The sequence below is a fragment of the Mustela putorius genome, unplaced genomic scaffold (assembly GCF_011764305.1).
Source record: "Mustela putorius furo isolate JIRA1106 unplaced genomic scaffold, ASM1176430v1.1 tig00000407_pilon_pilon_pilon, whole genome shotgun sequence".
NCBI classification, from domain to species: domain Eukaryota; kingdom Metazoa; phylum Chordata; class Mammalia; order Carnivora; family Mustelidae; genus Mustela; species Mustela putorius.
Window position 1 is genome coordinate 20,569,133 of NW_025421373.1, and position 16,172 is coordinate 20,585,304.

The 16,172-nt window shown below is 37.6% G+C and overlaps 1 protein-coding gene across 3 annotated transcripts in view; it reads right to left on the bottom strand.

Annotated features, from left to right (window-relative positions):
- The window catches only part of ARL15 (ADP ribosylation factor like GTPase 15), a 394,584-nt gene that overhangs the window by 188,850 nt on the left and 189,562 nt on the right, over positions 1-16,172 (bottom strand). For all 3 annotated transcript variants that reach the window (XM_004737893.3, XM_004737892.3, XM_013051269.2), the window contains one exon: positions 9,608-9,816. In XM_004737893.3, coding sequence (XP_004737950.1) covers positions 9,608-9,816 — 209 coding nt within the window. The remainder of the gene's footprint in view (positions 1-9,607; positions 9,817-16,172) is intronic.

Consider the following 16,172-nt stretch of genomic DNA (forward strand, 5'->3'; position numbering starts at 1 on the left):
AACAATTCCAGTTATTTTATGGGACTGTTTACTACCTAAGCATTCTTTACAGAGCATTCTTATTTCAGTAAGCTCAATCTACGCACAGCACGTTTGACACAATGAATCCAGACCCTGTAATGTGTCACATTCTAAGCCTAAATAAAACAAAATAAAACCCTACTGTACTCATCCTTTATAACACAGAATACTTGTCATTTTATTTTGTCAGGGATTTATGGGTGCAAATTTCGATTTCAGAATTTCTAGCCACAAAGGTAATTTCCATTTCACTATTGGATACAGTGACATAAAACACAGCAAAGATCTTAACAGGCCAGTCAGGGGAGAACTATGTGGTATCTTCAAAGTGAGATGCCACTTCTGTGCAGTAAACTTGCGTTGACACCTTCTCGTTTGTACTGGAAGTCTGTACTGTACCTTCATTCAAAAATACTAGATAGCCCATTTCTCCAAGGTCTTACATAAATACTTAAACAGAGTTGTGGCTGAACATGGATGTCTACATCAAGAGATATTACTAAAGAAAGAAAAAGAGATGATTCTGGATTATCCATCAACAAAAGAGGAAAGAGGTTCTATAGCTTAAGTACTCCGGCGTGGGTTAGTGCATATCTACCAGTGTCGCCCGAGAACACAGGAAGAGCATCTACTTCTGAGCGGCAGTCTGTCGTCTGTGCCATGACACACGGCTACTCACTGTTTGCAGCAAAGGCACATCTGATTTACAGGTAAAGGGGAAAAGAAAGCAGCAAGGAGAAAATTTCAGTTTCTAAGTAGCAGAGTATTCTGTTCATCTCAAAAGATGAAAGCAGGTATCTTGCATTGCACATTTTTGGTCTTAGAGGAAAGAAGGCCAAAAATATGTGATTTTCATATTTGTGTTAATACAGCAAAGTTTTTCAAAGCCACTGCCAAAACTGGACTGGTTTTCTTACCTGCTTTTTCCATGCTTTAAGTTAAGGATGTCTGCCTCATTATAAACCTTGCTGGCTCCCTAGACTTTCTGTAGTCTGGCTTTGCTGTGATTAGTGGTCAAAACCTTTAATTACAGTATATAGTTTGTGCAGCTGCCTGGAAATTGGTCTCGGGGTCAGTGGCTCTTCCCGTTCCCCTCTTTCCATTCTTTTGAAGCAATATTGCTGAACTGAAGGCATTGTTCCAGCTTTCTGGTGTGCTCTGTCTGCTGCACACTATGAATAGCTTTGCAATCACTCCAGCAATTGGTTCTTCAACTGCCTTTAGGTTGTCAATTGTAATTCATTGGCTCCAGGAACCTTTTCTCTTTTCATTCTCTTGAGGTCTTTTCTTATTTAATTTGCAATAATATTAGGGAATGTCTTCTTCAGACATGTCACTAATGTCTTCCTGATTATGAGGCTGGATGTACAGTTGACTTTCATATAAATGCCTGTTAAAATGTTTCGATATTTCCTTTATCTCTGACTTGGGATGACAATTGCTGTAGTGTCCTATAAGGAATTTGGCTTAACCTTAGAGTCTTCTTTCTAAAGAATAATCCTCCTGGAAATATTCTCACTGGAGTTAATTCATGTAATTAGCTACATTTTGATAACTTCCCCAAAATATAATTTTTCATTTTTCTGATAATTAAGTTTTCACATTTTCTTCCCATAATTATGCCCTCTTCTTAGTTTATAAATTTGAGCTCTATACAACTTCTGTAATTAGTTAACTAAGAAATAAAGGGTTCCGACTAGTTAGAAACCAATGTCTATGATTTCAGAGCCCTTTGGAGGACCCGGAGTTATTCCTCAAATATTGTTTTTCGAGATTATAGAACATTCCAACTATTCAAAATGAGTTCCAATGCTTCTGCATTACAGGATTTTGTTTTATTTTTAGGAAAAAAAACAACCATCTCTTGATTTAGTAAGAAAAAACAAAACCTCAGTGCCTTATGTCTCAACTCCTTACTTCTGGATAAAACCCAGCAGGGTAACCCCTTTCATTAGCCTCAGCCATCCCGGAGTAACCAAAGGTATTTTTAAGCAGACACTATGTAATAATAATAATGAAAATAATTATCATAATGATAATAACTAACGCTTATTGTGCTTTTTATCTTCAAAGCACCTGACTGACATTAACCATGTGTCTATTTTCAAATTCATTTAACTCGACAAATGTTTTATTAACTCTGTACACTATGCAATGTGTAGTAAACTGAGTTTTCTTTTGCAAATGAAATAAGTAAATAAATAAGTGGAACTAGGGCCAAGGAAATGATTCTGTAAACTTTTGCCTCAGAGTCATTTGTTGGCTTTTTTGAATAAGAGTTTGTGAAAATTAATCTTTACAAAATACAAAATTGAAAAAAGGGTGAGGTTCACCACTACGACCACTCAAATACCTAGTGCTTCAAAAAAAGACCCAGAAAGGAAAAAGTCAAAGTCTAACTGTGTAGTTATGATGCATTACTGTAAAATACCTGCATATGTACAGGAAGAAAAATGTTAAGTGTAAGAAATGAAAAAATCCTTTAAGTTTCATTAATGTAAAGCACTTTTATGATAAAACTAGATTTGTTCTTAATAAATTGAATGTACTGCTTTAAAACCATTTCAATTAGGTGCCCCACTGAGCTTTAGCAAAAGTAAAGTTTGCTTTGCTAGCAACTGAAAATAAGCTCTATTTACTTAAAATACAGGTAATTAATAAAAACATATTAAAGGAATACTATTCAGTTGAGCTGTCCTGCCACTTTATAGGAGGGATTTGGGGAAGGAGACAGCAACCTTGTATAAGCCAGGTCCTCAAGTGGACAAACACAAGTACATAAAAATACAAGAAAGCAAAGATGTGTAAATCTGGTAGCCAGAAGATTGAACTTTTGAGAACTATTACCATGGGCAGAGTGGTGAAATTTCACAGAAGATGCGATTTAGGAGTAATAGTCAAAGGTCAGGTTTGGTGTGGAGGAACAGGAGGCAGACTGGGTAGTTAAGGAATCTGGATGAAGCTGATGACGTTCAAGCCAGGAGGGAAGCACAGGCATGTACGTGAAGACTCCAACGCTGTACTCATTCCAACAACATATAATTAAGCATAGAGACTTATACAAGCCAGAATTCCTGTCCTTCAAAGAGCTTCCAATCTTGAGGGATAGACAGAACAGTTACAGGTAATTAATGCTGGTATTATGATTTGGTTATGCCCAGGATACCTTTGGGAGTCAAAAGGAAGACATGCAGCTCAGCCTTCAATATTCAGGGAAACCTTTTTTTTTTTTTTTTTTTTTAAGATTTTATTTATTTATTTGACAGAGAGATTACAAGTAGGCAGACAGGCAGGCAGAGAGAGAAGGGGAAGCAGGCTCCATGCTAAGCAGAGAGCCCGATCCAGGGCTCGATCCCAGGACCCTGAGATCATGACCTGAGCTGAAGGCTTAATCCACTAAGCCACCCAGGCACCCCCCACGGCAACTTCTTGATGTCACCTGTAATTGTTAGGTGGTTTTCCCAGGGAAAGAGAAATAGCAGCAGCAGATAAACGTGAGTGAGAAAAGAGAAGGGAATTTAATTATCAAGCACAGAACATAAGAGATAAGTGGTATTTCATCTGCTTCTAGAAGTAATTAGAAGATAGTACTGGTTTTTAACATGAATTTCATGGAAGATAGGAAATCTGTTTTTTTTTTTTTTCAAAGATTTTATTTATTTATTTGACAGACAGAGATCACAAGTAGGCAGAGAGGCAGGCAGAGAGAGAGAGAGAGAGAGAAGCAGGCTTCCTGTGGAGCAGAGAGCCCAATGCGGGGCTCGATCCCAGGACCCTGAGATCATGACCTGAGCCGAAGGCAGCAGCCCAAACCACTGAGCCACCCAGGCGCCCCGGAAATCTGGTTCTTAATTGTCTTTTTTGAGGAACAGGGGGAAAGAGTCAGGAAACGGAGAGGCATGGCAGAGGTGGGAGAACTGTGCAGCGAAACATGTGGAGGTAGACAGTAAATATGAGTAAGAATGGAAAGAGGTACCAAAATTTGCCAGCCCTACATGAAACAAAGATACGCATGTGGCCAACTAAAGAGGAATGGAGGTTTTAAAAGAGAACGTAATGAATTAATTCTTGTTTTATTTTTTAAACGTATTATACTTTGTTATCCAACCTAAATAATTTTCTCAATAGGATGGACCTTCCTGATGTAACTCTCATTAAAGGGAATTTTATTAGTTTTCAGTAAGCAGGGCACATTCTCATGATTACTGCTTGGTGGGTGCAAGAAATACAGGTCCACAAGATCCCTTGAATGGTAAGATCAAAGCAGCCAGGTTTAGAATCCATGAAGTCAAATATACAAAATCATTTTTTCAAGGAGTGCATATTTAGTAAATACACGAATGTACAATGGAATATTGTTTTGGTATTCTGCTAAAAGTTGCTCTTTAAAATATAAAAGCATCATTTTTATAAATGTATCTAACTACCGAAATGATGATTATTTTCAGCTTCTCTTGCACGTTAGTCAACATTTTCAGGAGACCACAGAGTCATTCCCTGGAAAACAGACTTCCAAACCCTCTCATTGTTTCCCCAAGACTAAACTGTAACAGAGAAAAGTACATCTGTAAGGAATGCACAAAAAACAATTTGTATCTCATATCATTTTAGAATAAGTATACGTCCCACAAGGGAATTTTCAGACTGCTCACACAATAGGTATGTACACTGCTCTATGTGAAATCAAATCAGTATTCTAAAATGCTGCCAAGACACAGGTCAAGATACTTGGAAGACTCCTAAGATTTAAAGTATATGACACTTTACAATCATTATTGTACGAAAACACACACACACGCGTTCCTCTCTGTATACACAGTAATAATAAACCAAGCTAAGTATGTTATGTGACTTAAATGCTGCTTCGTATTTTCCAGTAAAAAATTTGTCATGTAAAAGCAGAGATGATATTCGCTACTTCATAGAAATACCAAAACAAAACAAAACCAAAAACACCGCTCCACTGTTAAGCAGTATGAATATAGAATGAAAATTTTAAATTAGAGTCTTACTATTTACAGACAGTGTCCAAACATTTCAATCCTTCAAAATTCTCTGACCCTTTGTAGGAAGGAAAACAAGTATACAATTTAGAAATAATTACCTTTAAATACAAATTATACGTAAATGTAGAGGTCAAATAATATGAAATACATACTAGCAGTCTCTTCCAGAAGAGGTCTATAGACTAAGAAGGGAGAACTAGATAAAGTATTCCTGATACACTGAATATTGAAAAGTATTTTTCAAAAAACTATGAATATGTATAATCAAAACAAAACATGGGCTAAAAAAGCAATGTTTGTATCATCGTAAAAATACTCGCAAATGCTCTTCTCGCATTTACATTTTGTTCTTTTCCACTTTCTATGTACATCATAGAAATGAACTTTTCCACCACTTTCTATGTACATCACAGTAATGAACTGAATGACAATTTTAAGAAAACCTAGAAATGCCTGATCACAAATTTTAACCTTAATGTTGACATCCTAATTGAAAAGCTGGATTTTCCTGTGCTATAATTAATGAGCCATGGAACCAAGAGAGTCATTTGACCCTATAATTGCACCTCAAAAATCTTTATTTCACAGTTTCCACATTCTTTAATATTTGACAGAGTTCAAAAATATTTGACAGTTGACTCATTATTTGATGTACTATTTATAAAATAATGAAATACTTTCGAAATAAGGACAAGGATGAATATCCAATCAGACCAGATGCTGGAAGGTTAAACAATTTCTTTCACATTAACAAAATGTGTCATTTTATAAGACACGGTAATGCCCAATGAAACAAAAATAAGATTTCAAAAGCTAGGAAGTAAAAGAGTCCCAATCGACAACGTGTAGAGGGAAAACAGGATTACATTTATTGGCTACTATATCAACTTAACTTCTCATGAAATCCTCCTGATGTATTAAATAACTTCAGAACTGAAGTATGCTCTCCTATGGGAGTTGTAAAACAAATTAGATACAATTACAATTCAATACAAATAAAAAGCCAACCTATTTACCCTTAAGATGATTCTTGGTTTAGGGCTTTATTATTTAAATTGGACTAGAATTTTCCCTAAGGAAACACGTGGGCGCCTTGACTTAATTGTAGATTTTTATATTATACTTTCTATAGAGAAACATTGTTGATAGGAGTAAATTCTGGAAAACTGTGGTAACTACACCTCCCCAAAGTGAATACAACAAACATCTGTTGCAAGAACTGCTTGGCTTTCAGACAGTACGTAAAGGGTGTTCTTTTTCCCAGTGTTTTGCTATGTTTTAAAAAAAGATGATTTGTTAAGAAACATGTTTCTACTATCAATTCTCAAAACGTAAAATCTTAAAATTCTAAGTGAAACACAGGTCATTACCAGGTTTATTACAGAAGGCAAACTATGCAATGTACAAGACTCCACTTGCATTCTAAAAGAGTAACAAAATAATTGGGCATGTTGCCCTCTGTCTGTGGGTTACAAAGTAATTTTAGCCATTGTCTTCCTTTCTTAACTCCTTCTCTACACAAACATGGCAACACTTAGGGCAGAGGAGGGGACTAAATACACAATCTCCTGAGATTTTTATCCTCCGTTGCAATTCTAGTGATAACTCAGGTTTCTCCTTGGGAATCTCACCAGCTTCTAAACTCAACAATATCCTGTTATCCTCATAAAGCGATAAATGAATTCTTAAAGTTTTACTCAAGTGACAGGATAAATAATTGCAAATTTTTTGCATAATGTATTAAGCACAAAATGTAATAATTTCCATGGGAGGGGGGGAAATCAATAAGCCCTTATGACTCCTTGTCTTTTCTTCACTGCATCAAAGACTGGTTCAGTGCTTTTGGTAAAGTGAATACATTTTCCTTGATTCCAAGAGAACAAAATTTTGCCTCAGAATCACAGGAATTTTGCAAAGTACAACCCCATCTCTTTTAGCACTTGGAAATTACACGGCATGCACACAAATTAGGTACAAATGAATAAAAATGTTTATAAGCAATAAGCATAGGGCATGTAATACCATTATAATAAGGAAAGGAGGAGCAGTAAATAGATGACAAACTCTAAACTTATTTCTAATAACATGTAAGTTTGTTCATTTTTTAATCTCCTACCCCCTCTTCTACCCATGCCTCCTCCCAACAATTATGAGATTACCATTCATTAAAAGTTTAAGATTCAGTTTTTACAATTCCACTTTTATGCTAACTTATTAATAAGGTACTGATTTAATCCCTAAAACATTTCTGGGGGTACTTCAACAAGGCACCATAACAGTACTGTACTGAGGAAATCTCTTGGTCTTTCAAGCAATGAGTAAAAAGAGGAAGCTTCCATTTCTTTTTCTGCCAAATCCCAAGTATAAGCACTTCATTATGTTTCGACAAATGTCAAGATCTGTAATCAAATTTGCCGGTGTCTTCAGTTAAAGCCTAAAATGTTAACATGCACCTGTATAGTATGTGTTTATATAAATAACCATAGGGAAAATGCCTTAAATAATTCTCAAAATGGCATTTGCAAATTCCATTACCAGCAAAAATTTTGAGGAAAATTCACTTAAAGTTGATATAAATAGAAAGTCAAAGTCATCCATGTACCAGTATATACAGTTTTCAATAATTTTCAAATCATTTTCTACATTTACAGCCTCTGTCTCAATAAAAGATGAATCATAAAAAGATATCTGCCTGTTTCCTATAAAAGGTAGCTAGCAAACACACACAAAGCATATTCCAGAGCAATTAACTGTTAAAAGCTTCCTTTCTTTGCCATGACATTCAATTTTTATGGAGGATTACCCTGAACTGCGAATTTGATTTTAAGAAAACATCAGTTTCAATTTTATGATGTCTAAGAAAAAATAGTTTCTTAAATTTAAAAGCAAATAATAATAATAATAATTATTCAGCTCTTCTACATAACTTGAATAAAGGAATTTTAAGTTACAAGGTCACTTGTATATGTATCTCATATGTTTTATTACAGAGATATTCCATATTACTTACATATAAAACGTTATAGTCTATTTGTATTTCTAATACATACCAGTATTTTCTACAATGAATCTCAGAACAATGCATTTTCAGCAAGTACCTTGTAATTACAAACTAATGTAACACTCATAACTACCCATCATTAGATACTATTACCTCCATTCTAGAGACAGAAAAACTGGTGCTGAGAAGTTAAAAGATTTACCCAAAGCCTTAAGAACAGATCAAGAAGGCACCACAACCCCAATGCCGAAGATCTGTGCATTAATGACTCTGAATAGATTTGCATTGCTTTGTTTTTATCTTAATCACTTAATATTATCTAGATTTCACAAAATCTAAAAGGAAAAAGGTGCTTGCTGACCACTTAATACTGAAAGAAGCAACAGAGGATAGACGTGAGTTCTATTTAAGAAGAAACCCTTGCCTTCTTTACTATTTTCCTAAAACTTAAATGAAAATTCTCTACATAGTACCCCTCTACTGCTTAGTACTGTCAACTCTGAAGTGAATTATCCAAAAATCATCCCACTCACTTAGTAAAAAACAAAACAAAACAAAACAGAAAACTGCCTTATTGCCATCTTACTGATGAGAAGACAAGCGAAGGAACAAAACTCTTTGCAAGGGTCCCACATTAAGTGTGAGAGAAGTCTGGAGTTAGAACATCTTACATCCTGAACTCCTTGTCCAATTTTTCAGACTACAGGGCAACATTGTTCCTCTTACTCATCTTATTAGGAGTCACTTAAGGAAGCACACAATTTTCTGAAGGAGGGGAGAGAAACCTATTCTGAAAGTTACAGGTGTAAAGGACACATGAAAAGTTTTGATTTCACTGCACTTAGGTTAAAATTCCCCCCAATTCAAATTTTAAAAATTATTCACCTATCTTATCCGTTTAGTATCCACGAATCAGAAACTCTGCTGGGTGAGACACTGAATTCCTCTCCCATCCCCCAGTACTAGACTCATGCTTTTATAGGTGAGATACAAGTTTAAAAAATAAAATTAAATGGGGAAAGATAAACAATGGGTCCATATTAAAGTGTATTTGGTGGCACAGAACTTGCAAGATAAGACATCAATTTTCAGCCTGGCTGGTTACAGAATAGGACTCATTGCTTCTAGTCAACAGTGAGCATTTCAAGGGACAAGAACATGACATCTGAGGGCAAGTGATGCATGGTAATACGCATGATGCATTCCTTGAAAAGCTGGAGAAAAGAATGAACTAAGGAAGCGGGCAGAGTAAAAAAGTGTTCAATAACCAGGCCTTCACATGAGAAAATAGATGAGAAAAATATTCAGATAAGTCCTCTAACTTTCGCTAAGCAATTTAAAAACACACACACACACGAGAAAACAAAAAACAAAAACTATGCTTTCCAGGTGGAGAAAGATATATAAACAATAATTTCTATAGATTGATACAGTCTTTCTACTTTCTCAGAAAATCACGGTTTCATGTGGAAAAACAATATAACCAGCATATCCGAATTATAGGCAAGTTTTCAGATTCCAAGGCGGCGGCGAAAGTGCAGCAAACAAGACAAAGAGTTGTCAAGTTAATGAGACATACCTCTTGGACTGATCGAGCAGCTGGCTTGTCTTGATGATTGGCCAATATTAAAAAGGGTAAAGTGCATAACTGTGGGTGCTGAAGAGCTGAGTGCAGTTCATTTCTAGCAGTTTCTAAATCATCTTCTGAAGAGGCACTGTCTAATACAAATATTACCCCTTGAGATCCTTGGTAGTAGCGACTCCAATATTTTCGGATATTATCAGCCCCTGTCAAAAACAAAACAAATTCTGTTTTTAAAAAATGGGTTTCGGTCATGCTTAGCGAAATAAGTCAATTGGAGAAAGACAACTATCATATGATCTCTCTGATATGAGGAAGTGAAGATGCAACACGGGGGGTTAAGGAGGTAGGAGAAGAATGAATGAAACAAGATGGGATTGGGAGGGAGACAACCCGTAAGTGACTCTTAATCTCACAAAACAAACTGAGGGTTGCTGGGGGGAGGGGGGTTGGGAGAAGTGGGGTGGGGTTATGGACATTGGGGGAGGGTATGTGCTATGGTGAGTGCTGTGAAGTGTGTAAACCTGGCGATTCACAGACCTGTACCCCTGGGGATAAAAATATATTATATGTTTATAAAAAATAAAAAAAATTTAAAAAAAAATAGGTTTTGGAAACTGAGAGAACACTGAACAGTACTGTTGGACACACCCAACAGTGATTCCTACTGGACACCAGTGTAGCTTTTAAAAAATTAAGTGCAGAAAACATAGCTGATGAGAAAAAGGCATGAGAGCCAACAGGTGGATATGGCCTTGAAGAATACCACCAAATTTGAGGAGTCATCCTTCATACTTTTCTTATCAAAATATGGGAGAAAAGCCAGGACACTTTCTAGATCAAAACTCAAAATGTTTTCAGCTTTTGCTTACTAGCCGTAAATAAACTCCACTCTTTATAAATTGAGTTTGAGCCTAACTCAGAGGGCAGTGTAACCTAGCTGTTCAGAGAGGCTTTTCTTTCCCCCAGACAACGAAAATTAGCTTGATATTTTCTAAAAGAACTACCTGCTGATCAGAGCAGCCTTGTTTAATTCCATCTAGAAAGTGAAAACTACTAGCACAATACCTTCATGTACCAAAGTGTTGCAATTTGTGATGAATTAAAATCTCGATACATTTGCATAAACCGATTTGGCAATGAGCATCCTCATGGCCCTGGTATCATGGAGGTGTTTACAAAAAAACAAAAACTGAGATTCTCATCAGAGGGCCACATCTTATTCTTCTCTGGATTCCCAATATCCAGCATAATACATAACTTGAAGCTCAGTACAGGAATGAGGGAAATGAGGGAAGGAGGAAGTGAAGTTATACACTAATTAGGCTTCATGGATTTTGAGACTAAAAGACTTGGAGAGACAGTCCAGTCCAACTGTCTTGAGGAAATTGGGGCCAAGAGAGGTGAAGTGAGTAATCCCCATTCACGTGTCTAGTCAATCACGAAACTGAGATTTGCATCTGAGTAGACAACCTCTCTAGCATTCCCCACTACATCATGATGACTGCTTCCTTTACTTTTGATTCATGAATAGCATCGGCAATGTGTATGGATGGGGTGGGAAATGGGGAGTTTAGGCTTATTGGTTATACAACGAAAATCAGATGAAGATATTTTATCATTTTAGTGCATATGATCAAGTCTTAGCCAGTCAGTAACTACATGCTGGCCATCCATTGAATATTTAGCTCCTAGGTTGAATATACTGTGCTAAGTGCTAGGGGTACAGAGATTAAGGACTGGAGCCAGCATGTACTAACTGGCAAGGGCCAAATGTGTGCATCTCTTTCCAACTCTGTGTTCAAGGATATCATACTGGAAGCTCGAAACTGGACAGGCTGGGAGTATTTTCACCATCAAAATCAACAACAGCTATCATCAGGTCTTTTCTTCCCCTGAAGGCCAACACACCACTAGCTGACACATTAAGAAGCCCACATTTTTCTGAAAGAATAGGAAAAATATAATAATAAAGGAATAAAGCACTGTGATAGAGGTAGTCCTTAAGCGGGATGAGAGGACCTCAACGGGACTGGGTGATTGTCTTCAAAAACAGCACTTACCAAACACCTACCATTTACTAAGCACTTTCTACATTCAGGCACAGTGCTAGGTGTTTCCAAAAGAAGAGTGCGTATAATTCTTACAACTACCCTAAGAGGGAGGTATAAATGACTCAGGGTTTAGAACTAATTTTCAGGTTTTTAAATCCAAGGTATTTGTTATAATACCTTGTTGAAACAACCAGCTATGTCATAAGACCAAGGACACTTAATGCTGAGTAACCTTCAGTATGTAAAGATATGGGATGTGAATAGGGGTGATGCAGATCAGGTAACATCCAACCAAGAAAGCAGAACAAAACAAATCCCAAGGAAGAAAAAAATTAAGCCAGAGATTATTTAAGATAGGTAGGTAGTTGCATAAGTGATGGCTGAACTAAGAAAACAGAGGCACCGAAATTAGCAACACCTTAGTCCAGGTTCCCTAGGAACAGAGTCTGAGATGGCATTTCTTGAATGCCTAATTACAGACAGTACTATCAGGAGAAACCAGAAGTGAAAAAAGCAAGCTAGAATTGGGAAGAAGCTAGGCAAAGATATGGTTTCAAAAAAGTCTAAACTCAGCTTGATCCAATGAGGAGCTCTAGAGTAGGGACTGAACCACAGAAGTTGTCCAGTCCAAAGGCAGTGGTGCTGGGCTGCTATACCCCTGTATAGTCATTGGCTATGAGCCACCCCTAGGGAACAGGAGGGGGTAGGGGTGTGATCTCATACTCTCCCAGACATATCTGGTTGAGGCAATTACGGTCAGCCAAGGGCAGGCCTCTGGAGAAGGGTACAGGTGTGAGTCATTAGCAGCCAATACTCGCAGCAGCTGGGAGATGGATGCACTGGCCCAGTAAAGGAGATCTGGGTAGGATACCAACAGCATCTGCTACAAGCTACATCCAGACATTATCCATATGCTAGAGAACCATCCATAAGCTTGAGGAGCAAAAGGAGCAGCAGTGTTACCTGATGGTAAATGTTTAAAACAAAAACACTGTGCGTGAACATATCTGTACATAATTTATTAAAAGTTTTACTAAAGGATGTGTAGCACACAATTTCTATCTAATATATGCAACATGCTTTACTGTAAATTCCATAGAGCTCATTAATGCTCACAAAATGGTTCCGTGATTTTGCTCCTCTTGTATCCACAGTCAACCAACAGTTGTAATTGACCAAGTACAGTTCTAAAATAAATGTTGATTGTGCTAAGTGTTTTACATGTATCAACTCATTTACCCTTGACAATCTTAAGAGGCAGATAATCTTATGGCTCTCATTTTATCAATAATAAAACTAAGACATGAAGCAATTACATAATACAACCAAGGTTACACACCTAAAATATATATTTAGGTCTAACGGGATTGAAATAGAAGGATCATTGACTGGGAAGGTGACAGAACTGAACAAAGAACTATTACACATAAGCCAAGGGCAGGGGGGAGGAGGGTGGGAAGCAACCTATTAGAATAAAAGGTACTAAGTGCATATGTATATTAATTCTCAGAGTAGGAACATGTCCAAGAACATTTCCAGCCAATTAAATTCAGTGAATAGTATTATGAATTACTATTCTATACAAATCACTGAGCAGGAACCTGTAAGAAATATTTAAAAATCCCTTATTCCCTTTAGATCAAATCCTCAAATTCTGTCAAGTAGTAAGAACTACAACAAGGCCTGTAAATACAGTAGAGGACATCAACGCGGCCATAGCATTAAGACGGTGTGCAGAGAATCAAGAATAAAGAGAAGAACAGTGGTTGCAGGTTTCAATGGAAGTTTTCCATTGGAAACAGGTGGGACATATTCAAAATCCAACTCATGGGGTCCATCTCTTTCACCAAGAAACTATTTCCACTTGCCACATTTAGGAGCACATAAGACACCTGAATAGGTGTCTCAAAGAGACAAAATGATGGTGAGTCCAATGACTCTGTTGGTGGAAACACACCCAAAGAGAAGTGTCACAATTTTTTTTAAAGACTTTATTTATCTGACAGAGAGAGAGCTCAGTCAGGGGCAGTGGCAGACAGAGGAAGAGGGAGAGGGAGAGGCAGGCTCCCAGCTAAGCAAGGAACCAGATGCCGGGCTCGATCCCAGGAACTGACCTGGGATCATGACTTGAGCTGAAGATAGCAGCACAACCAGTTGAGTCACCCAGGCACTAGTAAATCTCATAATTTCTTAAAATGTCCCATCTTTGACATAGTATGTGAATAATAAATTATTAATAGCGCAAAGACCCTTTTCTTTAGTCTGCTACCACACAGCTATCTGTCCAATCTTAGCATGTCTAATGTTCATCACAAACAATTGGGCTTGGAATGCAGCATTCCAGCCTTTTGCCCAGTGGCTTTGGTCAGCAGTAGCCTGAACCCAGATTAGGACCCAGGAAACCAGCAGTCGAGTAAAGGGTTACATAAAGTTGGTCTGTCTGGCCAAGCGGATCTTAGTTAAGCCACCAGATTAAAATGAGAGATGAACAGGTCATTAACTTAGTTGTCAAATGCTTTGAGAAGTGAGCCTAACTGGGAAAATTTGGAACTCCCATTTGATGTCCACATCCCAATATTCCTCATCTATAAACCAAGTCCAAAGGGAATAACATAATGCAGTATATCACAACTAACAGTGGTCTGGGGCCACTCATTTTAATGACTGAAGAGTGCACGTGTTCTGTCACTTAAACTGTTAAATAAAGAGGTTAAACACTCAACTCAAACCTGGCCTATATTTTGTACACTGATTAAAAAATAAACGGTATCTTAAGAGTAGAGAGGGTTTGACGCTGCCTTACTAAACGTTGTAAGGAGCCGGTAATCTAAGAGATCATTCTGAGAGCCAATCAACCAGGAGAACCTGGTTTAAGCCACTACAAGAGGAAGGAAAGAAGACAGGAGCACAATGTATCTTCATTATGCAAGGTTCTTTTTAAAGGCACACTACAGCAACTAGGGACAATTTTTCTGTGGTACATTATGGACAACTATGGAACATTCTCTTAGTATTCATTAACTCATCTAACAGACAATTATTGAGCACCTGGTACCATCCCAGGTGCTGGGGACATAGTAGCAAACAAAAGAGACAAAAACTTCCGTCTTCATAGTGTTTACATTCTTCATCAGCAGGGCTGGCCTGGCATTATAGAGGTTAAAAATGCCAAGTATTTGTTTCCCAAGTTCTCTCTTACAGCATGGACATATTATTTGGTTCTAGTAAACTGGGACTCAACTAAGGTCTGCTGGGAGCTTCTGGAAAAAAAATGTGTCCCTCAACAAAAAGAGAGATGCCCAAAGACAGCCACCTCTCTCTCGTTTTTGATTTCATTAGGTGATAAGATGATGCTCTATACTGTGTTAAACTTCTAGCAGTCCTGAAGGAGACACTCCAAAACACTGAGGACGTCAGAATGCGTTAACAACAGAAAGAGCTTGGGTCTTTCAGAACACTGCTAAGCAGCAGTACCAACTACCAACAGTGTAAGAACCCCTTAGTCTGGAGTATAGTAAATGCCTATTATTTAAGGCAATTTTAGAAGACTATTGTTATTTTTCAGCCCAAAAAAGGGCTTAGTTTCCTTGAGTTTTAAAAAACCAAAAACCAACCAATGAACAAAAAACAAAACAGGGATATACAGAAGTCAACAATAAACACAGTCATTCAAAGTTGTCCCTATGGGGAAGTGGGCAGGAGGAAGGCTGTTCTTATGGAAAATCTCATCTCCAGACCAGTGATATCTAACTAAACTTTTTGTGATAAAGTAATTTCTTATCTATGCTTTTCAAACAGTAGTCACCAGCCACAGTGGCTTCTGAGTACATAAAATGGCGGCCAGTGCAACCGAAGAACTGAATTTTATTTAAATTTTCTTAAATCTGAAGTTCAGATGCCACATATGGCTGATGGCTACTGTACTGGACAGTACATTCTAGATAATTCTCTCACTTCTTGCTGACTGCTAGACACCCCTAAGGCAAGCCAGTTAGAGATCTAATCCTATCTCTGAGAAGAAAATCAGGTAGCTCTGCTGCTGGAGGAGCTGGTGTGGTCAGGCCAATCCAGAGATGGTTTGCTGAGGGGCTCTGTGCAGCTAACCAGGCTCAACGAGGGCATCCACGGTGCTCAGTCACCCTGTTGTGACACACAGAGTGAGGCTGAGGACTCAAGACTGTCTTGTCTTTCCATCCTCTTACCACAGTCTTAAGAAAATGAAGGAGAATAAGATTATTTTCCCTCTGGAAAACTGAATGAGATTGGAGAACCCATAAAGGGTGCTAATTTTGGAGAATTTTAATTGCAAATTAATGCTTCAAATCTTAGTGAAGGAGGACATTTCCTCCGAAGGAAAGTCACCTCAGCAGTATTATTTTAAGAAGAATGGTTTCCAGCATGGGGAGAAGATGTGCAAAGAGGAGGACAGGAGATGTGACAGAAAAGTAATACTTCCAAATTCTTTTCTGACCCGTCCCCTCTGCGGAGTCTCAGGTCTTTCTGAAGGG